The sequence below is a fragment of the Rhipicephalus microplus genome, unplaced genomic scaffold (genome assembly GCF_043290135.1).
Source record: "Rhipicephalus microplus isolate Deutch F79 unplaced genomic scaffold, USDA_Rmic scaffold_14, whole genome shotgun sequence".
Lineage (NCBI taxonomy): Eukaryota > Metazoa > Arthropoda > Arachnida > Ixodida > Ixodidae > Rhipicephalus > Rhipicephalus microplus.
In genome coordinates this window covers 27,417,596-27,442,581 of record NW_027464587.1, presented here as the reverse complement: position 1 = coordinate 27,442,581, position 24,986 = coordinate 27,417,596, and the positions used below count along the sequence as shown (strand labels likewise).

At 47.0% G+C, this 24,986-nt stretch overlaps 1 protein-coding gene across 1 annotated transcript in view; it reads right to left on the bottom strand.

The window, feature by feature from the left end:
- Positions 1–24,986, bottom strand: part of LOC119180980 (uncharacterized) — a 78,940-nt gene that overhangs the window by 36,813 nt on the left and 17,141 nt on the right. Inside the window, exons 2-4 of the mRNA XM_037432133.2 lie at positions 24,572–24,746; positions 1,493–1,684; positions 1,346–1,417 (exon numbers count right to left, since the gene is read on the bottom strand). Of these exons, the coding sequence (XP_037288030.2) occupies positions 1,346–1,417; positions 1,493–1,684; positions 24,572–24,746 (439 nt within the window). The remainder of the gene's footprint in view (positions 1–1,345; positions 1,418–1,492; positions 1,685–24,571; positions 24,747–24,986) is intronic.

The window sequence follows — 24,986 nt, the reverse complement described above, 5'->3', positions numbered from 1 at the left end:
CAAGAGTGCGCTTGCGCGTCGTTCCTGCCCGCAGTCTTGCTGTCAGCGGAGTTAGGCCTAAAGCCGACTCCGATGACGCGCCGCACTCGCAGACCGCCGTGCGCCCGCTCGTAGTAATTTGATCGTGCATCCGGTGCGGCCACTCGTAGTAATCAGATCGTGCCGCCGCTTACAGCTTCATTGTTTGCGAAGAAGCACGTCGCCACGAATGCGCTAGCGCGTCGTTCCTGCCCGCAGTCGGCGGAGTTAGGGCTAAAGACGACTCCAATGACGCGCGGCGCTCGTAGACCGCGCTGACGCTCGTAGTAACCTGATCGCGCATCCGCTTACTGCTCGTAACTAAAACGTAGTTATATCTTAAGTGATTATCAAGCCGTGAACACGTCACGAAGTGGCGATTTTCGAGAGCCATGTCCTCGCGACGCACAAGCAGCAGACGACGATCTGAGGCAACATGGCGGCCACGGCCAATCAAGGGCCTCGAAACGACCTTCAAACATTTGCTTTTTGCTCGCTTGTTGTTAAAGGGAGGAGCCAGCTGAGGCGGGAAAGTTAAACACGAAGAAATGCTCTTTTCGATAAGCCCAAGAAGCCGGCTCCCGGTCTAAGCATCGCGAAGCTGTAATTTTTTGAAAATCGCCGTTTTCTCGCCATTTCCAGAAAAATTTTTGCTACCTAGGTGGGTGAAACGAACTTTCCGAAGCACTTCTGCGCGGTTTTCAGTGTAGATATTTTGGAACCAGATAGAAAAAGGGTTCCAGAAACTGGAAACTTTAGTTTCGAAAAATCGATTTTTTTTGCCATTTTTCGCGACCCCAAAGCCGCGTCCCCCCTCAAACTCAATCTTTCTAAACTAGATTACATGAATACCTCAAATGAATGCACAAATTCACATTTCACCCAGAGGTGCCCTTGAGCTATTTTTGCTTCCTGATTCAACTAAATTGTTTGCTGATCTTTCTATTTCGTCGGAGTTTCAACTGCAATACATATTGCATAGTATAAAGAAAAATTAGCATTAGGGGTGTGTGAATATTTGAAAGTTTTGAATATTTGTCGAATATTGCAATTATATTGGTATTCGATTGAAAAACCACAAATTGAAAAGCTTTGAATATTTGAGATATGGCCACTGCAACACCATCTAGGATAACTGCCAATCAAGCATGTTCATACAGGTCTCAAATTTTAAAAAAGCACAACTGGAATAGCGCTTTCCTTCAGTTCAGGTTATGCTCCCCCACTAGGAACTCAATATCATGTGCACTACAAACTAGTGCACGCTGCTGGTAGAACGCAGCAAGCACACTGCAGTGATCTATCAAACAGAAGCATGCACACTCACTCCAAGTCGTCGTTGACCGTTCCCCAGTTGTAGGACCCTTCGCCACCCTTCTTGTCGACAGGCTTCACTCCACTGAAACAGGGGTGATGATCATTAAGCTTGTCAAACAACCCGAGCACTCGTCGTGGCGGTTCTCGAACTCCTCACCTGCGGTCGCTGCCGCTCTGGCGCTCAAACTCCCTCTTGCCACGCCCGTCATAACCTCCTCCCCGACCACCAAAGCCACCACCCCGGCCTCCCTCGAGAGCAAAGCCTCCGCGGCCACGGCGAGGATATCCCCCACGGCCACCAAGGCCACCTCCACGACCTCTTCTGACTTCACCATCACCACGGTCCCTGCTGTAATCGTTAGAAAGGTTGTTCAGGTACTTTTGCACTCATCAAAGAAGAATCACACTGAGAACACCTTTCTAGAGCAACCATTACCATACTTTTTGGAGTACAAGATGGCACTTTTCCTTTCAATATTTTTTTTTCTGATCATGCAATCCTGAGAGAACGGTATGCCGATAGTTCATTAGCTAAGACAGTAAACTGAGCTGAGACAGTAAACTGAGCACAAGAGCATTCATACAACGTTATCTAATCCTGTTATAATAATGATAGAGGTAGAAATACCTTCCAGCTATTTGGAGCAGCCATTGGAGCAGGCAAAATCTGCTTTTGGGGCTGCTAACTCTTGGAGCATGCACAGGCTTTTCTTGATACATACAGAGGCAACAAATTTAGCTTTAATTTTCCGTCAGTTTGCATAATGATTCACAGAAAAGCAGCAAGCCCACAAAATAAGCATAAAAATGAACAAAAGCAAGATCACCTACAGAAGCGATGATATTGACACGTGCGGTTCTTTTGGTTTACGAAGGAAGACGCTATCACTAGATAGCGTCTTCCTTCGTAAACCAAGACCCCCAGTGGCGCACTGCGCCGGCTTTTTATACACGCGTCGTAACGCGTTCCAAAGTGGCACACAAGACAAACGCGGCCTGCGTTGCGCTTAACAGAAAGTGATAGCGTCTTCCTTCGCAAACGAAAAGAACCGCACGGGTCAGTTTTTTATACACGCGTCGTAACGCGTTCCAGAGTGGCATACAAGATAAACGCGGCCTGCGTTGCGCTTAACAGAAAGTGATAGCGTCTTCCTTCGTAAACCAAAAGAACCGCACGTGTCAATATAAAACAGTGAAGGATATCAAATCAAAATCAAATCAGGTCAATATTTCCAAGATGCTTTCTTCGAACAAGTTGAGGATCCCTCAGGCAAAAAAGCGGTTAAAAACAACACTTGAGAAAGCTTGAGGACCCACATACATGGCAGCAGTTTGGTAATTCAAGCTCTTACAAATAGAGTTTATTTAGAACAGAAAAAATAAAAAAAATTTTGAATATATAGATAGAGCAGTGGAACAAATAACACAGAGCAAACTAAATAACTGTATCTGCACTCAACAATACTCACATTGCACCAATAAGCTAGTTGAAGCACGTTAGTTCATGGCAGTGCACGCACGAGAGGGGAACACAAATCTTCCTCCATACATTGTCATAACAAACAGGGGTGGTGCAAAGTCAGCCCAGCCCGTACGTTGACATGGTAAGGGAGCGCTGTGACGAACTTCGCCTCCCCCCTGAAGGTGCACCCTGTGCACGCCTTTGCGCACGTGTGCCAGGGGTGGAACAAGCAGCCCTAGGAGCAGGAAAAAGGCTTGGAGCTGCCAAAAAGAAGTTTTGGAAAAGGTTTGGAGCAGCCACAATGGCCTTTTCGAGCAAGTTTATAGCAGTGAAAACATTCAGAGCAGAATAAGCCCCTGCCAAAGCACCTATGAAGCTGCATTTGTTTAATGCTGCATGTTAAATTGTGCAATAGCCTGATCATTATTGCAATAAAAATTATATGGACACTACCAACGGGTTTTTGCTGTTGCCGCCATGCCCCATATAAATTCCAAATTGATAAACTCCCATGCATCTATGTGCTATGCGAGAAATAGCGTGCAAGCGGGGCGACTAACACGGCTGAAGCAGAAGTCAAACGATTCGGCCCACCTCCGCTGCTTGGAGGGCGCAGGCGATAGCATCCCATGCCCCTGCCCCGGAGGCCTGTTGTCGAAGCAGAGAGGAAGCACTCCGTTCCTCTTGGAAGAGCATTAAAAAAAATGAGCAAGGGGAAGGGGGGAAGGGCAGGTGTCGCTTGATTAACTATAAACATGAACGGAGGGATTGGAAAGACAGCACTGCATGTCTTAAAAGCATTAAGATGGATGAAACAACCATCCTTTAGACACTGGGACACGAATCTCTCGTGGGGAACCAGGTGGCATGCCCCCCTGGAGATTATGCAGGCCAATCATCTCAGGCACGCAGGGAAAACGTACCAAAGGCTGTCACGACGAGCATGAGCACATACCGAAGTACGCAGACATTTTGGCTCACTACAGGAAGCAGTAAACCGCGGGCACACAAGTCCGAATAGGGAACAAGCAGTGACATGGAGGAAACTACAAGCTGGAACATCGATGCATGCAATGTATTCAGGGGCCATCAGACGGGACTAAGCTTTGCCCACCGGACACGTGCAACACTGGGCCACATGGTGCTGGAGTGTCGTAACAATCCGGATAAACCACCGTCGTCACCGCCGAACGAACACCAAGAGAAAGAACCAGATCCAGAGGAAATATTCAAATACCAGTGGGAGGCTTCACTGGTGACGCTGTGAGCAGACGATACGGGCCGAAAGGGAGGAAAAGCTTTTAATCGTTAGGAAGAAGACTGAATACAAGCACTGCGTTCGATGCTGTCCGCTCTTCGCCAGGAACGGGGCGAACCCCAGGGCTGCTAGATCTCTTTCTTTAAACCACTGTCTCTGGAGCTCACATCGCAAGACCCTGACAACCAGCTATGATTGGTGAACCGGGCTCGGGCGGCGGCAGCAAGCTATGGCTACCTGGACTGAGGAGGCCACCCACTTTAGGGCTGAAGTACAAAAAGCCTGATCCAAATAAAATTCATTTCATTTATTCATTGGAATGGCTAAGCAACGAATCCCATTGCAACAAATGGACTGCTCTCTTAGATCCGATATTGTATTACAGAACGTGAAGAGATGCTCTTCTCACCGTCTCTTCGGGCTAAGAGCACAGCACGTGGAAGGGTTCACATCTACTCGTGCTGATGCCTGCCATGATCTCGCGCGCATAGTGATCATGACCACAAGTTCACAGCTGCTCCTGAAACGATCACAGCTTCTACGAAACCCTAACTATAACCATACTGAAGCTTCAACACACACACGACAACTCAAACAAAAAGTATTCACAAAGACCAGAGCAGGTCCTTGTGTTCACTTCGTCTGTGTCATGGGTGTGCGCTAAAGCTTCAGTATGCAGCAAAACCAACCACCCCATTTTTCCTCATTGACACTAACCGTTTCGATCAAACAAAAAGAATGTTTCAGCCACTTTTCCAGACACTGTGCTTGATAGCTTTCGCACTTTGCGGCTTAATTCTGCTGCTGCAGCGCAGTACAGCGCTGATAGGTGAATTTGGCCCAATTGGCACAGCTGCTCCACCCAACGCACACACACACACACACACATTGGAAGATTGTGACAATGAAACCTCAATACGCACAAACGCATTGAGATTGTGACCGTTAGCCAAATTTCAGAAATGAATCGCACTCTCGCACGGCCGTCCGATAGCACGTGGTGGCCCCAACCGAGGAGCATTTCGAAAATACTGCAGTCTGGGACACACTGCACATGCAGCGACTGAAACAATGATGAAACGGACGTTAGCAATTGTAGTGAGCCAATAGTCTACTGGCTAGTTGCGTGCAGCACTTCACCTATTTTGTGTACACGTCATGTCAAGCCGCTAACGCCCACTCCACTTCAGACGTTGCATAGATGCACCGAGCAGGCTGTTGAGTTAACGCGATGATGTGAGCTTTCTGCAAGCGATGCTCTAGAGGTACTGGCAGCAGACGGAGGCACATCTGGGTTGTCGAAAGTGTGCAGTATGGTTGCAACAGCGCTATGATTGTCTCGGTGCCCGTGACACATATCGCTCAGCTCCAGAACAGCGACCTGCTTTCATTTCTGCAATGCCATACACGCTGAACACTGTCCCATACAACAATCAAGGCGGCAGCGATCTCAGGTAGTGCTTCAGCACTCTTGTGTAGTCGGCAGTTGTTAAAGGTACGCAGTAGGCTTGATTGAAGGAGCACTACGCCCCACTCGTAGGCTTTTTGTTGGCGAAGTAATATTGTCGTACTTTTTGGTGGTCCCCACATAATCTCTGTTCTTTACCAATGATTACCAGAAAAGTACTGCCACAATCACGTGACGTTAAAGTCTGAATAATTGATTGGCAGATTCCGTGCTTTTGCAGCAGTGAATGCGTACAAGATGGCAACCATCACGTAATACCTGCTCACGATGCGTACTTTCAGTTTTGAAACTATCATGTGCAGGGGTGCCACAGCCGAAATTCAAGTTGGAGCAATTTTTATAGCAGCAAAATGTTACTTTTTGAGCACTAAAATTCCTTTGGCGTAGGTTACAGAGAAAATATGCATTTTTTTATCATTAAATACCAAATTTGGAGCAGCATAAAAAAAGGGCGGCTTACAATTGCGTATATATATACGAACTTCTGGTTAATTCGAACAGGTACTGTCAAAGCTATGTGTATTCCAATGGGCGAAAACGTCCGGCAATTTGGACGCGCAAGCACTTGCGACGGTTAACTCAAACATACCGTGCTCTGAAAATGTCGCAAGTACATAAGTTGTTATAAACCAACTTTATGGGGTGTGATTGCTGGTGCACGCGATACAGTCAAACTCCGCTACAACAAACGCCGCTTCAACAAAATTTCCGCTACAATGAACAATTCACGATTCCCCGTCAGCAGTCCATAGGAGTCAATGCATAAATATTGTCACTACAACTAACACTTTTTTTTCGATTGTCCCGCTTCAACGAAATTTTATGATGCAGTTCTAGACTCAGATACTTGCAGTAAACTTGCTATGCAGTAAACCTAATCTTTAACCTTTCTATGCATTTTCAGAGCCTGAAAATAGAAGTCTAAAACATTGGCACCACCAGAAACCGCCGCTGTTCAGCAAGCATGGGTGCCCCCATTGCTCGACAGCCTTTGCAATGAGACTGCCCTGCTTTTGTTTTGCCACAGGCTTGCTTTTGAGCCGCAGACTATCCAAAACTGAAGCTCATTTGCTCAGATCATGGTTTCCTTCTCGCAGCTGTTGGGTGTAACCGCCTTTTCCAATTCTGATGCTTATTATGTCTGCGCTTGGCCAGTGTGGTAACTAATCAGAGCGGCTGTTTGTCCACATTATCAACATAATCAGCTAGCTGCGAGTGATGTATGATAAGAATGGCATAGCATAATGCAAAAGTGGCCGCTCCAGGATACCCTGCTTCTATCTCGGCGTTGTCCGATACTTTTGACGGCGGACTGCTGCTGGTGTTGTTAGTGTTAATGCAAGTGTTTGGTTCGTTCACGAAAGCGGTGTTAGGCGTTGTTTAAGCGAGCTTTTCACTATGGCCTCGCTATGCATGGTTGAGAATCGCGTCGTGACGCTGCCGAGAAAGAATAGGAAGGAGCGGACATTTTTTGAATATAGAGAATAAACATTCTTATGTTTTGCTAGCTCAGATCAGCTATATCTTTTTTGTTTATTTTACTACAACGAATTTTTTTCCCTGCCCCGTCAGTTTCGTTGTAGCAGGGTATGACTGTATTTACGACTGGTATACCCTCCTACAGTGTACTCTCAATGTGAACAGACTGTGCAAAAAGGGCTTTGCTTTCTAGAGTGGCCATACAATATAAGAGCATGCACTGATCCTTGGCGGCCACACAATATAAGAGCATGCACTGATCCTTGGCGGCCACACCATCGTTGCGTCATTTTGAAGGTCCCTTCGTACATGCCCTTCGTGCTCTACCAACAGAATTACACAGGTCTAGAAGAAGCGGAGTGCGTGCCTGTCGACACAATTGCTAACCGCAAATTCTATCTCACGTTAGCTACAAGCTTTCGTTGATGCTTACATCGCAGCACTAGAGCCTATCAAACAGTACGACCATGTTTGGTAGCATTACGGAGTCTCTCTTTACATATTTCCGAAGAAAATACCAGCTCGAGCGGCCAGCTGGGCACTCTAGACAAGTCTGATTCCACATGTACGTGCACCAGCATGCAAGACATGTTTCGGGGGTCTAGTCACACAAGTCACGGATATTGAACACCGCACGAGCAGCAAGTTTTTTAGAGTGCATGGACCTTGGAAATGACAACCACGCCGCTAGTGCTTCTCACGGATGACGCCAAGCCTATTTGATATAACAATCCAATTTGTTGGTATGGCGTTCATTGCTAAGAGCGTAAGTGAAACTAACAAATTGTATCTTATTTTAGATCCGATATCACGTAACTCGAAAGAACGCTGGTTAACGGGACAATGATTACTGTAGTTGCCAAAGCTTTCGTGCTGTCAGTTATCTAAACGCGAATTAGATGTTAGTAGCACAGCAAGTTAAGAAGCAGTCTCATGCCTCGAGACTTCAAGCGACGCAGTAGTCTTCCCTCCACCCCTCCCTTCAAAACAAAGCAATAAATGTGATGACGTGATGTTCATTTTTTTCAGCCGTCAGCTATTAACCTTGGAAGCAAGACAACGTGTAGCAAGGCGTAGCCACTTCACAGGCCTTCCGACACTGGAGCTACCAGCGATGGCCCCACTACAGCTGCGCTTATTAGCAAGGCGTAGCCACTTCACAGGCCTTCCGACACTGGAGCTACCAGCGATGGCCCCACTACAGCTGCGCGTATTAAAACCCAATTGCAGCTGTTCTAACTAGGAGGCATCCTTTTATAAATGAGATAACATTTCAATAGAAACCTCACAAAAATTTTTAATTCACACCTTAGCAACTTCGAGTTCAAAATGACAGGGTCTTAAGCTTTTACCGCCACAGCGATCATAAAGCGGATCTGCCATTGGAAAGAATTAGAAAAAAGCTCTTCCGTATGATGATCCACGCATAGCGTATACAGTGGAGCCCACATATAACGGCCCCACTTAAAACGAACAACGTCCGCGTGACGGTGAAAATATACATTGGTTCAATGGAACATAATCACACTTGCAGCGACCGTGTCTGAGTGCCACTGATCGATTATAGCGAACGAAGTCGGCTCTCTCCTATCAGGCATGGGCGAGGTGCCCATAGATTCTTATTGTCAAACGCCGACCCTGCCTCCGTGCCCCTCTAGTTGCCGCTCTCCCCGACCGCTTTTTGCTGTGCACCCCTCAGTCTTCAGTCCCTTAGCTACTCTGAGCCCCCCCCCCCCCCCCCCCCCCCACCGCCAGACGAGGCCATTCTTCACACTGCCACCGATCTTTCGAAGACCGGTTGGCCATCTACCCTGTTTTCGATCGCTGGTACTGTCGTTGGCGTCGTCGACCTGGAGTGACCATTTGCCAACATCGTCGGCCACCAACTGTATCTGATAGTCTGCCTCTAGTGCACGCACATACGCTACCCCACGGACTCTGATAATTTGCGATTCGTTTAGTGTTTAGGACTTGTTCTCCCTCACTTCGCACTCAGCTCGGCATGCCCTCCGCAAGCATGCAGAAGCGCAAAAAAACGGCTGTTATTTTGCGCGGAACGAATCACGAAATATCGAAGTTGGCCCCCAATTCTTTGAACACCGCCGCGTGCACCGATCCAGGCGGCCGTGCTTCGACTTCTGCACGTGCAGGCACTCTCTCAAGTTTTTCTAGGTGCGAGTTGCGCGCTTCGCGGACCTTTCAGGCAAGCTACCCAACCTGCCTCCTTCCCGTGTGTTTTGGCTTTCAAGGTCGCCCTCCCGTCTCATCCTCCCCTCTCTTCACTTTATCGCAACTCCTTGCCCTTCTCTCGCAAATCTGCTCTCCTATCTTGATCACAACCTCTTCATCCATCTCCACCACTCCGCGACGCCAGCCACGCTAGTTCCAATTAGTTTCGTTTTCTGACTAGAAACGGGCCGAGAGCTGTTCCACGCATTATGGCATGTGTGTGGCGTGTGCGCGTCTGGCTCACTCTTACTGTGCGTGTGTGGTCAGGATGACAGATGGGAGGACTTGCAGCTTTTTACTGCCGCTCAACAAAATGTCCAAAGTGTGACCACTTGGCTTTAGCGTAATCCGCACGTTAGGTCCCGTGTTTCGGAGCGCTTGCTCATAGCTTTTGATCACCTGGCAGCCAACTTGCCGCTTCGGGAGTCCCGGTATTCAGCTGTGGAGATGGCGAATATTTCTTGGGCGGCAGTGACGGCTATATGCACGCCAAATTGTTTTTGCGAGGCCATCTTCGTCGACGTCGGGCCCGATGCCGAGCCTGAAGCTTCCGAACAGGATCACTCCAGCAGCGTTTTGTGGCAGCGCGTCATCGACTGCGACCTGGGAGAGCGGCTAGGACATCTGTTGCGATGGTTTCATTAGGGCCGATGATGCCAACACTGCGGAACCGTGCACGGATTGTTGCATTGTATATGAAACACGTGGCGAGAGCGATTCGGAGGAATCGGATAGCGAGAACGACGAAACTTTGGAGCCAGTGCCTCATGCAGCTTAGCCGCGGGCCCCAGTGAACGTGCACCCTGCCGTTTGAAATGAACTCAAAACCGCCCTTATCGCTTCTGCTCTTCCAAACACGTGCATCACGAACTTTTCTCGGCAAAAAAAAAAGTTTGTTTTCACTCAACTTTTTCAAAAGCTGTTTTTCATTTACTACAAACTTCGGGGTACAGCGAACTGATGCTGCGTCCCGCTCAGGTTCGTTGAAAGCGAACTCGACTGTATTAGAAAAAAGATGTCAACGCGTTCCCACCATTTACGTGTTTCGCGGACGCGAATCACGAAAAATTAGGTCAGAATTCTGTCCAGACATAGGCATGACTGCCATTCTGGCAGCACGCGTGCAGCTATCAGCGAAAACTGCTTTATTACATGCCGCGCAACTCTTCAAACTATCAGCATTCCTAGAACGGATGATGTCCACCGATTAATCGCCGCCACAGTTTCACGCCACCAATTGAACTAGACGTCACGAGCCCCTGCGGAGAGCTCGTTTCGCAGTTAAGCGGACTTGCACAACAGAGTTACGTCGGCACCGAACATAGCATCGTTGATTTTAGGATGCATGCGCGACCCCCTGGCGTGGCTATTGCCGGTGATACACGTTCCCAAATCAGACTTTGGCACAGTTTGGTGCAATTTTCGTTAATCAGAATGGTGCAGTAAATCTGATTTGGCGCACTTGGCAAAGGAGTGGGATCACTGTGCTTCTCTATACTTGCGGACACTAATGTGCGGATTTCGCGTACGACGGTTTTTTTTTTTAATGCACCGAGAATGCATTTGTCTAAACAATTTAGTTGCTAATGGGTGTAAACCAAGAATGGGTTGCACGCATTCAGTCCCTCACGAGACCCATTTTGAGAACCAATATGCACGCGCCAGAGCATCCAGGAGACACCTCGCATGCAGGGACTCCACGTTTACAGTTATTCGCTCATGGCAAACGCGCATGCGTAGGTGACAACATGCAGCATCGTCGGCACGAAAACCACAGCGACTGGAGGAACGCGATACGCACAACAAAGAACAGCCAACTCCGCTACAGTCGCAATTTGACTCTGTGGTTTTCGCTAGGTGACGGTGGCACCAGAACGCAGAGCCTATACGCACAACAAAGAACCGCCAACTCCACTATGATCGCAACTTGACTGTGGTTTTCCCTAGGAGATGGTGGCACCAGAACGCGGAGCCTATCTAGTAGAAACAGCACGCTCGATGCACAGCCGTACATTTTTGCAGTCAAACATATTCACAACAGTTTAGAGGAGATTGTGGTGGCACAATGCATGGAAGCCTTCGTCACCAGAAAGGTGCAAAGTAAAAAAAAACATGTATTATTAGTCAGCTCTGCCTTTTTTTCCCCACTGAAGCTGAGGTAGCATCAAAATCCTAGCTTTCGAGGGCATTTTGAAACAGAACAACACAAATTTCGAGATTTTTATTGTTTTGGAGCAGCTTGGTGCAGAAAATGGAAATGTTACAAAAATGTGCGATATGCCCAGCTGTGTCACCCCTGGGTTTTGATTTAGAGAAGGACATGTCTGTGGAAGGGTGCCATCATCATCCGTGAAAATAGAGCAGAAGTAGTCATTAAAGAGGCCCTGAAACACTTTTTTGAGTAGCCATGGTATTAATTCTGAGGTAAAGAGTGTTGCCTCACAAATTCAACGCCGCAAAAATTTTAAGAATCCATCCAGTACGAGCAGAATTACGAAGATTTGTCACACGCTGCAATCTCTCGTCCTTGAAGCTTAGCAAGGAGGAATGGGAGGGGCAAACAAAAAACGTGACGCGCGCCTCGTGACCTTGAGCACTTTTTTCTTCGACTATGCGGCTTTTTCAGTGCGATCGTGAGTGCACGCGTGGAAGTGTCGGCCTCTCGCAGCAGTCTTCAGAACAACTGAGTGCGCCATGTGGACATCAGCCAATGTCTGATAGATGGGTTATCTACGTGTGATTTTGACCATCTTCTGTCATTTGTGGAGGGAACAGAAAGCAATTTTTAGCCGACTGCTTTGTGAATTCCAGGCCACGTGTCGCGCTATAACATTTGGCGCGTGCGTTTTCGGGACCCTCAACTACCGATTGGCAGCCTTTTCTGACGGTGCTCAAAAAGTGTTGCTGGGCCCCTTTAAAGCAGGTTAGCAGACTTCCGGATATCTACGTCTATGGTTCCTTCACAATTGCGAGTTTTTGGGTTTATGTGGTTCCAGAATTCCGCTGGGGCTGACTTCAGAAAGTTTGCGAGAGTATTTGTGAAGTAGAAGTGTTTAGCTGTCTTACCTTTTGAATTCATACATTTCATAGCAGTGCTGACATCGTGATGCAAGTATTTTAATGGATTGGTTTTCAGTAGCTTTCACATCCTATTTATGTTTGGCGTGTATAACTTCACGCGTTGCCTTTTTCTAATTGGCACATTCCGATTTATCAATGAGGTATGATTGCTTTTAGCACGAGCCACAAAGCTGCTGTAACGGGAAAGTTTTACAAACGTTTCATACTCATCGGCAAAGTGATCAAGTATATTAGTGTCCTCAGCTTTACTGTAGTCTGGGTAGGCGGTCATTTCTGGAAGGGCAAGAGTGCCGTAAATGGGTATGGTGCAAGATGTGATCGAAAATGCCATCTAGAAGACAAATTAGTTTCTTCAATTATGAAATGATGGCTGAGAAATACCAAGTCTAATATCCGGGATACAACATCCGAAATAAAATTTGGAGCAATTTTTAGAGCAGCAAAACGTTACTTTTGGAGCACCAAAATCCAAATTTGGAGCTAGTTACAGATGAAAAAAAGAAACATGCATTTTTTATCACTAAAGACCAAACTTGTAGCAGTAGAAAAAAGCAAGCTTAAATTCAGAAAAAAATATAGGTAAACGGATATAAGGAAATCAAAAAATTTCTGGAAAATTCGTTAAAAAGAGGATTTCGTTATATGCAGGTTCGGTACGAAAATTTGGAAAATAAACGAGCAAATTAAACAAAAGAGGGACTGAAGGCAGAGCTAACCCAAAACACTTATTATACGGTAAACAGCTGCGTTATTGCGATACTAATTATATGGACACTCACAGCGGGTTTCGGTCATCGCCGCCATGTTCCGTAACAAGTCCAAATTGATAATACATATGCCCTCGCGCATCGTAACTTTCACGGGCGGGTGAATGCACGCGAGCGCTGCTGAAGCAGAGATCAAATGAGTCGGCCCATCCCTATCGCCTGAAAAGTGCTTAACATCTCCCACATGTTTTTAGAACTGCCGTCGAATGCTCAAACAGAAAGTAAACCACCCGTCTTAAACGAGCATGAAGCAACGCGGAGAGAGAGAGGGGGGAATTGCTTGAGTAGCAATAATGAACTTCGATTTTAAGGGCGGTGGCGACCGCTGGCGCGCTTGCCGTCTCCGAGAGTTTCAGTGGAGTTTACACGCGAAGGGACTGTGTGAAAAGGGCACTTCTCCCTGGAGCGGCCCTATTTGCTCGCACCAGCGTTTTGTAGGAGTTCCACGATATTTGACCCAAAAGAGTTGGCTGCCAGCCTTACTTCTTATAACATTACAATTTTTTACTATCGCGATCATTGCATTGCATTGAACGCGTCGCCGTGTTGCTAGAACTAATCGGCTAATCGCGAAAGCTACCAGCCTGCGAACTCATGGCAGGGCGCAAAACGGAAGCTCGTGACGAGTCGACCTCCTAACATCTGTCGTCAAAGTGGTCTCCGAGTTTCCATTAGCGCCTAATCTGACATCCCCTCAATAGTGAAGACACTGACCGAAATCAAGAAAAGACGCAGTTTCGCTGCAAGGGCGAAACAATGAATGCCATAGCAACAACTTGGAATGTAAACCTTAGAACGGCAAGCACATCGAAACATGCAGCGCGCTGCTCACTGACAAATGACGCACGTAAACAGCATACACAAGACGGCAAACTAACATTTACCGCTCGACCTTTATTGAGCTGTTTAAACAAAAACGAGGCACAAAAAGAAATTAACGCGAATTAATAAATGCCTCAGTTGTTATTTCGCTGCGTTTAAAAAGCGCACTGTTTTCGCAAACACTGCCTGTCCCGCGAGCGAAGTGATCTTTGTGTACACGGTGACTAAACGCAGTTGTACCAGTCAAAGTGAAAGGCGCGCGATTCTCCCCACCAAAGGATATGCGCCCACGCACACGCATTTACCCCCCCCCCCCCTTTTGGAGCGAAGTACACGTGGGAGAGAAGCGTGCATCAGCGCGCAGTGACCAGCTGGGCACCTAGTGCTGGTGGATATTTTTTTTTTTTGAGCTTTCATAAATAGATACGTATACATATACGATGGATGGCGGTGGCAAAAAAAAAAAAAAAAAACGTCTCGAGACTGTCCAATAACTGCTATCGCAATAAAAGGAAAAAGAAAGCAAACCTGATCGTCGGCGGCGGCCACACCACGAGCACGCAGTGAAACTATGCATGCGTACGGCGTCGAAAACGAAGAGCGAACGACACAGATACCACGGAAAAGTATTCGATAAAGCACCTTCCATATGCAGCGCGGCCCCACATATGTGACACTACCTAAAGGCGTGGCACAGCCAACGCGCAAAAGTATTTATTTTAGAAACGGGGGGGGGGGGGGGGGGGGGGGTGCACTCTTGGCGGCGAGAACGGCGGCAATGCAGGCTTGCACCAAAATGACAAAATGCGGAGCGAAATTCCTAGATTTTCCATAGGGCAAATTCATTATATCAAGGTTGTCTCCCGCTGTTGCTTTGTTACACAAAGGTCGCAAATACATGAACTTTTATGGAGCGATGGTGGCGAATAGAAAAACTTCGTTATACCGAGGAATTCGTTATATGGAAGTCCGCAATAAGCAGTTTTAAGGGGAGACTCTGGTGTTCTAAAGAATTTTTTGTTTATTATCATATTCAAATGAAATTTTCAGACAATGTATCTTTTAACCTGCTGTGAAGATATATGCAATCCATTTTCTTTTATCTCAAGTAGTTTTAGATATTGAATAAATAATGAATAGTTGGTTTGCCCAATTATTCAGCAATTTAATCATTAAATATCCTTGAACACTTTATATGGACATAGTCTAGAATAATCAAGGATCACAACTATACTATCACTGTAATTTTACCTCTATTTTTATAAAAGTTATTGCCATATGTAAAATAATGGTTGGGAACATAAGAATTCTCATGAGATTTATCAGCACATAAATAATTTTCTCTTGACTAAATATAAATTTTAGTAGTCTTATGGTGTATAGGAACTCGTAAGCTGTCAATTGCAACAAGAATCGTTGAAATCTGATCACTAGATCAAAAGATACTGTGGGCAACAGTATAGCACATAGGCAAAAAACTGATGTTGAGAAAACACAAAAAGAAGTTTGAAGACTATATATAGGTTTAATTCTTGCCAAAAAAGCAACAGATGGGAGTACTTTTTGCTCTAGCAGCCACCAGGCTCATAATCACCATCACTCTCTTTCACACGCCTCTGCATGGCATTCTTGAAGTCTTCTGCTCTGGTATGCTTTTTGTCACATGCCGCTGCTTGTCCTTTTCCAGACATCTTTCAACATCTGTGTTGCCTTGGTTCAAATGCAGCTCCTTCAAAATGGCCTCAGAAGCACGTTTCTTTCCAGCATTGAGCCGAGCAACTGCTTCCGCAACAGCAGTTTCGACTGTGAAGAGCGAGGCGTGCTTGGTTTTCGGTATAAGCGACCAGATCACTGAATGGAGGCTCTCATTTGAGTTTCGAGTTTTGCCTCTCTGGCAGCGCTCCAACACCTTTCGATCTGAGAGGAGAGTGTACACTGGAAGGAGTGCTTCTGCAACATATTCCGGGAGGTTGTACCGATGCTTAGGAGGAGCCTGCTGCCTTGCCACTGCCTTGTTGTGGGCACACCATGAGTGTGCCCACAACAATGGCACCGTGAATGTTGTGGCTTTGCATCAGTAGAAGTCGCATGATAGTAAGTGGCAAGGACAGCATTCTGCATCTGATCGATGTTTCCCTGGTGTGCCTTGAGTGCCCAATCATAATAATTTGCAAGCTTCGTTACAAGCTCAGCAGTGAGCTTTCCTTTGCCACCGAGGCTTGGCCGACCTTCCCCCTTGCTCTTCTGCAGGAGGTATCTCAGTGCAGCACCCATCCTTTTATGTATATAATTTACGCAATCCTCCTTTTCGATAGCCACGAAGCCATAAACTTGCTCCTCCTGAAGGCTGTTGAAAGCGTGGCTATCGCCATCGCACAATATCGTTGTGTAGCGGAATCCATGCTTTTCGAGGGACCGGCGAAACAGAATTTTGGCAGCCTCCACCTCCATCTGGCCAGGCTTGCTCGAAGAGTTTTTTTGGCACTTGTGCCGAGCTCGCCACTCACTGCATCGAGGGTCATCGTCCTTGGGGCCAATCTCGCAACCCAAACATAAGTTCGAGAGAATTTTGAAGTCCAACACATAGCCCGAAAACAGTTCTATTACAGTTCCCATACAAATGTGCGACAAGTGGCCACGAATGAGCCAAGTCCCGTCGAAGAAAACTGCGATAATGCCGGGGTTCCCTAAATTCAGAATAGATGGCCTTCACAGCTGTTGCGCACTCGCTCATAATACCCGCGGATGCGTTCATCGCGGCAGGGTTCATCTTGGTTTTGACGTAGTCTTGGTACGTTTTGTTGCACATTCCACGACGACACATTCAGGACCGGAAAAAAAATGTCGTTTAGCACGGTCTGCCCATTGCCCGTGCTCATAACTGCACGAGCCGCAAGCACATTTACTTCGAAAGGGTCGCAGGTCGCATTCCCCCCTGCTCTCGGCAAGCTCCATCCGGCGCTGCCATCTCCGCAGACACCACAGTTCACCACTATTCTAACTGACAATCCGGACACACGGTCGCCCCTTGAAACGTTCAATGGGCCAGAGCAGAATTCGCATTCCGTGCACCGAAGCAGTTGGTTCAGCAGCGGTAGGCTTAGCAGTGTGAACTCGGTGCCGGACCCCGCCGCTTCCGGGGAATCTCCGATAAGCGACCGCTTTCGGCGGGTAGCTGATAATGAAGACAGCTTCTGTCGTTGCTCGTCCGCGCGATGTTCAATTGCCACTTTTTTCGCTTCTGTCACAAAATGCGTATCGACGCGCGTGGTCCTCGTGTCGTCGGCCACAGGCATCGCTTGCGCGGCTGCAGCTTCGGTGGATATCGTACACTCGCTGGCGCATGTCGCGGAGCTCGTCGCCGTCGATTCACTCGACGCTGCTTCAGGTATCCGAAACCAACGCTTGCGTTTGTCACCGTAGGCATGAGCTGTCGCGAATTTGCGTCGCCCGCCAGCCATCGTCGCATCCGAACAATTTGTGACAAGGAGTCGCGCATTGTTGCACACAGTCGGGCAGACGAAATTTTCGGTCGTCCAATCGGAGAGCAGGATTTGCCCCACGTGGTACAAACGCGCCAATGCCGTGCGAATATTCCCTCCTTTTCGGTGGCGTGTAGCTCCATAGTCGCCAGACTTAGAGTTGTTTTCTCGCTAAAACCGGATCGCTGAAGAATTTAGCTTTCGAATGATTCCAAAATGGCCGCGCTGTGGCTAACGGTTACCGCAGACGACGGCATTAAAATTGCCCGTATAGGGGGGGGGGGGTCATTTTCGAGCGAGAGTGCTCATGAACATCTCTTTGGAACGCAATAACAAAATAAATACTAATCCGAACGTGTTATTATTCCAGCAATAGATTCTTTTGGACGTCGAGATTTCGAAAAAAAAAAATGTTTTGAAAAATTAATTTTTTGGCAATTTTTTGCTCTAAAAGACCCGTGTCTCCCCTTTAAGGGGGGACATGGTGTGTGGAGATATTTTCTGTATTTGTGGACCAAACATGATAAAAATATACATGCTTAGGTAGTTTCTTCTGCTAATTTTAAATATGCAAAAATTTTCATTGTAGGTGAATTAATTTAGACGATACACAATGCTGTCACTCTATTGTTTTCGGAGACAATTGAAAAGAAATGGCTTATCAAAAAGTAAATATTATGGCATAGCTAGACAGTGCAATTAGCATTAAGTGCAATGCTGCAAGCAGATTTCAAATTAAAGAAAAACTAGTGATTCTGCAGATGATGAAAATTGAGGAGTCATGTCATGGCTATCACATACAAAGAAATTTAATACCTTCTAAATTTATATAGGCAGCAAATGAAAATTCTGCTCTCAGCACTTTGTAATACACAAATTGGGCTTTATGTTAATGAAAAAATTATTGCTCTAGTTGCACTAGATTGCAAGATATCAACCCGACAATCTAGTAAAGTCACCAAAAAGCACGTTTTCAGGAAGCTGAGAAAAAGAAATAAAACTCATTCATTTACATAATAGCACTTGAAAATACTCAGTATGCACCGGGCATGTAGTCCTTTTGACTATGAGTCCCTGTGTGGCGCTTTTTCAGGGACAGGTGCATGTTCTACGTTGCTTGTCGCTTCTTGACTATTGCCGCCGTGCGCAGTCGATCCTTTTCAGCCATGCGGCTGCGGCTTTGCCAGCTGGGATTTAGGCTCAGCTCTTTCATAATGTCCTCTGATGCCTTTTTATTGCCTGCATTGAACTTCAGCCCTGCTTCTGCCACAGCTGCCTTCACCGTGAATAGCGAAGCATGTCGCTCCTTTGGTGCCAGCGCCCAGATAATTGAATTCAGGCATTCGTTATTTTGGGTTTTCCCTCTCTGGCATCGTTTCAACAGCTTTCTGTCTGACAAGTGCTCATAAATGGGAAGTAAGAATTGGCAGACATGTAGAGGCAGCTTTCGACGATGTTTGGGAATGGGCTCGCCCCTGGCCTGTGCCGCATTTTGTTTGCACCAGAAATTTGGAGCAGGTGGGCACGGAGTGTGGTTTGCCACATCATCATTGGACATGATGTGACAATTAGGTGGACATCACTGTTGTGTGCATAGCATCAACATCACCGCTGTATCTCTTCAGAGCCCACCCATAATAATTCGTGAGCTTGGAGATCAGGTTTCCTGTCAAGTGGCCCTTTCCCTCAAGACTGTCAAGGCAAGGGCCTTTGTGTTTTGCAATCAAGTTGCGCAAAGCAGTGTCCATACGCTTTTGGCCATGATTAATGCAGTCCTCTTTTTTCCACTGGGATATACCCATAAACCTTATCCTCTTGTAGCGCAAGGTAACTGCGGCTGTCCCAGTCGCAAAGCACCGTGGTGTAGCGCAGGTTGTGCCGCTCAAGTGACTTCCTGAAGAGGATGAGGACAGCCTCAACCTCCATTTCCCCAGCCTTCTTGTCACTGCTTTTCTGACACTGGTGATGTTCCTTCCACGATGCATAAGAAGGGTCACCTTCCTTTGGGCCCGACTCGATTCAGCACAAAAGTTGCTCAAAACAACAAGTCAAGCACCAGCCCACTGAACAATTCAATGACGGTGCCGAGGCCGATATGCGACGAATGACCGCGAGTCATCCATGACCTATCAGACGACACCGCGATGTTTCCCATGTAACCTATATTAAGTTTGGCGTAAAGTTCGCAACAGACAGCGCACAGTCGCTCGTCAAATTGCGTGCGGCACGATCGGCAGCGGGTGCCAACTTCGTCCTCATGTTGTGTTACCACGTTTTCGTGTGAAGACCCCGACGGCTGATGCCCATCAACGAGAACACATTCAGCATGGTCTGTCTGTTCCCGTTGCCTGCATGGCATGCGCAGCCAAAACGTTCACAGCAAAAGGTTTCATACGTTCATCGCTATGTACGCGCGACGAGCTCCACAATGACGCAGTCTCCCCACAGGTCGAACACATAAAACGCAACTTCAAGGCAAGTTCAAATTCCCGGTCGTTGCGGACAATCTGCAGTTCTCCGTTGCATGCCTTGCACTTTGCGAATGCCAACAAAGCGCTGTTCACTGCGTCCAAATCTATAATTGTGAACATGGTTCTATCAGGCAGCTGAGCTGCTTCGTCAGCACCGTCAACCACGAATGCACGTTTCCGCTCCGTCACTGCAGCGGACAACTTCGATAACTTATCTTCGGCTTTAGCTCACTCCTCTTCCAAGTCAAATTGATGCAGATAGATATTATCTAGTCGCACATGACTGCTGCTCGAAGGCAACACGGCTGACGGACTTAGCACAGGCTCCGTGACAACTGATGCAGTAGATAGGCCTTCCGTGGTAGCGTCGACAACTTAGCCATGGGCCGATAGTGTAGAGTCTCGGGGGGTTTTGCTGTATCACTTCTTGAAATTCACGACTAGTGTCCTTCGCACCTTTTTCGCACCAAACTTGTGCCGCGTGCAGAATTTGCGCTCAGGATTTGACATCATAAAACTTCTCCGCTGACACTGAGGCAAAATGGCGCGCATGGACGCACGCCTCAATACCCGGAGCAGACAAAGCCAGGAGCCTCCACCAATAGGGAGGCAAGCTCAAGTCACGTGCGCGAAGTAGCAAATAGGAAGGCGCTCTGATACTTCTCTTTGCCACTCATTTTACAAGCTACCAATGGGTGAATGGGACCCATTCTGGCGGGAATTCGAAGGCGAAAGACAGCTCTCTCAAATGAGACCAAGCGGGCCGTACTGGCACACATGAAAAGGCAGGGACGCCTCACGGAAAGTGCGATTTCAACGTCGATTTCGGCTCAGAACTAGCTAGAAAGCGCCGTATAAAGGGTCTTAGCGGCTAAAATAATGGTATTATAGGCATGAAATCAACGGTATAAGTGCACTAATAGCTGTAGATCTCAAAAACGCAATTTAAAAAAAAAAACTTGTATTTTCACGATTTTTCGGTCTCCACAAGCCGTGCCCCCCTTAACTGCAAGTACAACAAAACATTCAACCCACCTATATCGGGCAAAGTGAACATGAGCACTGCTACTTCAATAAAAGTATTGTGAATTCCACCCCTGAGCAAACAATCAAGTCCAGATTAACGTTCAATGCATCTGTTGAATTCTTTGACACTCTGCAAATTCAAATTTGACTCTACCAAGCTGGCAGCCTTAATATTAGGGAGATTCGTAAAACCGAGAAATAGGGGTGGCGAAGAAAAAAAAACTCACGCACAAGTTATTTTTTTCCTTCTTTTAGGGCAGCAGAAATTTCCTTCGCTGCTCCAAATGATTGCCAGTTATTGTTTTAGACTTCAGCGATCGTACCAGTATTCAAAATTATGCAGCACATACATGCATCATACTTTGTTTCACACATCACTTGCAACGTTGCAGAAGCTAGCGAGACTTCTTGCAGTCGATGCTATGGCAACAAAAAGTAGTTCGATATTCTTGCTACCAAAATTTAATTTTTGCTTTGTTATTACAGTAAGAAGTAAATGAAGATATGTGTCTTACAAACAAAAATGCCGTTTAACATCTGTTTTATGGGACTGTATAGCTCAGTTTTCCTGAGACGTCACTCTGGGTACATCAGGATGGCAGCCACTTGGACTTTCAGTGTCAGTGCAGGAGAGGACACTACAGGGTCGTTTGGTACTTGCGTTCTTTTGTGCTCACCCTGCCACGCCAAGGGGGAGCACAAAGAAACACCAGAGTGAACCGGCACTAATGGGATGCCACGCGAGCGACCGTGAATTTAGAAGTGTTGCACGTTTTAGTGGCTGAACTTCTTGCGTAGCTTCAACAGAGTTGCATCTGATGTATGAAACAGAGTTCAGTCATTAAAAAAAAGAAAATGTCCTGTCCCCCTGAGAAGCGCTACAGCCCCTTCCAAATCATAATACACTCTTCTGCGGGACACCGACCTACTGCGGCAAAGGTGGCTTAGGCAGCAATCTGCACGGTTTAGAACAAGGCCAATCAAATTTCAAACCACTACACCCACCCTCACTTTTTCATTTTTTTTCCCCGGTGGGGGTTAGGATTAGGGCACAACTCTGCTTGCTTGCAAGGTGTGTTCAACCAAATAAAGTGGCAACAGTGCGCGCCCTTTGACCCAGCGACTGATATCCCTATCTCTATCTCCAGGATGACACACCTTCGAGCCAGACAAACTATTTACAGTCGAACCTCGATATATCGAACGGCGCGGCGATCGCAAAATAGCTCGATATATCCAGAATTCGCTACAAAAAATCACGAAAAAAATGCGTCAACAGCTTGCTGAAAACGACCAACGAACCGTTCAAGCGTGGTGCAGTAAATACTCACTTGAAGATTCAAACATAGTATTTATTGTGCGTGTGCAAAAAATATTGAAAAAGAGTAGCCTGCTTTTTGTTGGCCATGGCGTGTTTGACGACTGCGTCCTCAATATAGTCCAGGCGATCCATAAGTGATAGGCCGGTGCCTTCAATCGCGCCGCAGTGACGGCGCACAAGGGCCAAGGCCGCTACGACCTCAGCTGATGTCGAGAGTGGGGCACCATCAGGGCTTGCGGGATCCACCTCGGCAGAGACTTCATTTGGCTGCTCAGCAGTAGCTTCGGCGACAATCTGCACATCCGTGAGCTCCACCGTTCGGAACAGTGCGCGACAGGCCTAACCCTGAACGCACGAACACTGCGAGCACAACGACCGATGCCTGCCGATGCTACGGGGGGAGGAGCTTGCAGCAAGTGCGCAGTGTGCCGTTAACACCATAGAGACTGCAACAACTGCAAGCTGGTGGTAGTGGTTAGAAGATGAGAAAAGGCACCTAATTTCTGCAACCCGGTCGGGAGCACGGCGCAGTGCGGACTGCAAGCTGCAAGGCTGCGACGCGAGTCCGGGCGTAAAGCGCGCACATGGCGCGCCCATGCCGGCTCGCCTGACTGCTTTCCCCTTCCCGGCGGCAGCGCGGGCCGCGTCCGAGACAGTCGTCTGCGTCCATTCTCTCCAATACTTTCCTCCTCAATCTTTACCTCCCACTCCCCCTTCCACCGCGCGAAGCCGTGTCGGTGCCTTCGTATTGAAAGAAAATAACAGCTTTGCGCTTTTCTCTTCACTTTCCTCATTCAAGAACCTCTACCGCAAGGCTGCGGCGCGCGTACGCCGCTACGTTAAAGTGGCGCTCTCGGCGCCATCGATGTGTGCAGCATTTGTAAACGCCCGCCGCTCTACCGCTACTTTCGAGAGTTGCGGGAAAGCTCACCGCCTGTCAATGTAGCGCGGGCGGTTTGGGGTGGCTGAGTTTGATATATCCATTATATGTCAAACTTAGTTCGAAATAAAAAATCAATAATGCATGCGATTACCCGCATGATGTAGGAACCGTTCGATATAGGCAATAATTCGATATATCCGTGTTCGATATATTGAGGTTTGACTGTATGTGTTGCTGCTGTGGCACCAATATGATGGCTAACAACACCATTAGCCGCATGTCAACCTTGTTCATGCGTGGGAAATGCAGCATACGTTCTTGACATGCCATAACCACATTTGCTGACTAGGAAATTTACATTTCCCGTGAAGCATTGATGGCTATAGTAACGCTTTTTTTTTTTTTTGCTTGAAGTATCGACTCCGCCGATAGGTATTCACTGTGGTAAACCTATCAACGGGCGTGGGGCACTGTTACTTCATCTTATAATATATCTGGTTGACCGCGTCTCGCAAGTGTCTTCACCTAACTAGTATATAACTTACGCCGTGGTTTAAGGTCTGCGCACTTGGTTTGAAAGTGCAAGTGGCCAATGAGGCCTGCATTTCTCACTGAAAGTCACTCAACCGAGAATATTTTAAGGCTGGTCGGGCATTTTGGCACAGCATGGCGCAATTACACGGTTTTGGCGCACCTCGGCGCAACAATAGGGAATTGTATCAAATTGACGCAGCTGTTGCACCCCTGACACTGAGAACTAATAGTTTTTATGAAAAAATACCTACTCGAAAAAGAAAACCCAAGACGCGCATATGCCCTACATGTTCACAACAGATTGGTAAGTGGAAGGCATTGAAACTGTTTCAGAACTTTTGAGGCAATCTGACCAGTGAAGTGGAATGAACAAAATATATGACATTATTAGGGACAGACCCTTGGAAACATTCCGTGTTCCCTAAGGTGTTCAATACATTATTTTTAGGGGGGTTTTGTCGGTATTAAATGGATACATCGTAAAATGCAGGTTGCCGGAAGCGCAGAACAACAACATGTAATCATGGTTTCTCCATGTTTTGCTCCATTCACCAAGTCTACATAAAGCATTTCTTGGCTGATCTCAGGATGACAAAGTGTGTTCAACCAGTCCAACCTGAGCACAAGTGTAACATTCCGAAAGCTGTGGGCCAACAAAACTTGTTGCACCAAGACTAGAGCAGCCATGAAGTTTTGCGCACACGTGGTGCGGTAAGGTACTTGAATAGCCTGTCTTTCAAGGAATGCCACACTCGTGTACTCCTGAAAACATTAAAGTTCAGGAGTCATGCTGAAATCGAGCTTTTTACATTTCTTGCAGACTGTACGCTTTTTACATTCAGAACCTATAAAAAAAGTTATGTTGCTATCTAGGAAAGTCTTCATGAAAAATTCGGCTCTCAAAGACATTTCATAGCAACACAGATGCTGCAACCAAACAGCAACCTCCTCACCTTCCAAAATCGAATCTTGTCTCAGTGCCACCAGTGGAGACACGCTCCTCTCGATTTCGCCTGTTTTTGCGCTCCTCAAAGTCTTGTTGATTCTCTCGACCACCAGCGCCGCCACTGGGTGGGGCAAACTTCACTGCTCGATCAGCTGGCCTCGTCGTCCTCTGCAGTTTGTTGTCTGCACAGAAGAAACCACCCTGGCCTTTCAGTCTAGTTTTTTTTTTTTCCCCAAATCATGTAGTATAAAATGCAATCACATGATGACATCATTTCTTTCGCTTTTCCAAATCATGTTGTATAAAATGCAACTGCAAGATCACATCAATTCGATCTTGAACCGGGAACCACAGAAATGCGAGAACAGCGTAATAGAAAAAGACTGGCAAGACCTTACACAGTGAAACCCCGCTGTTACGTT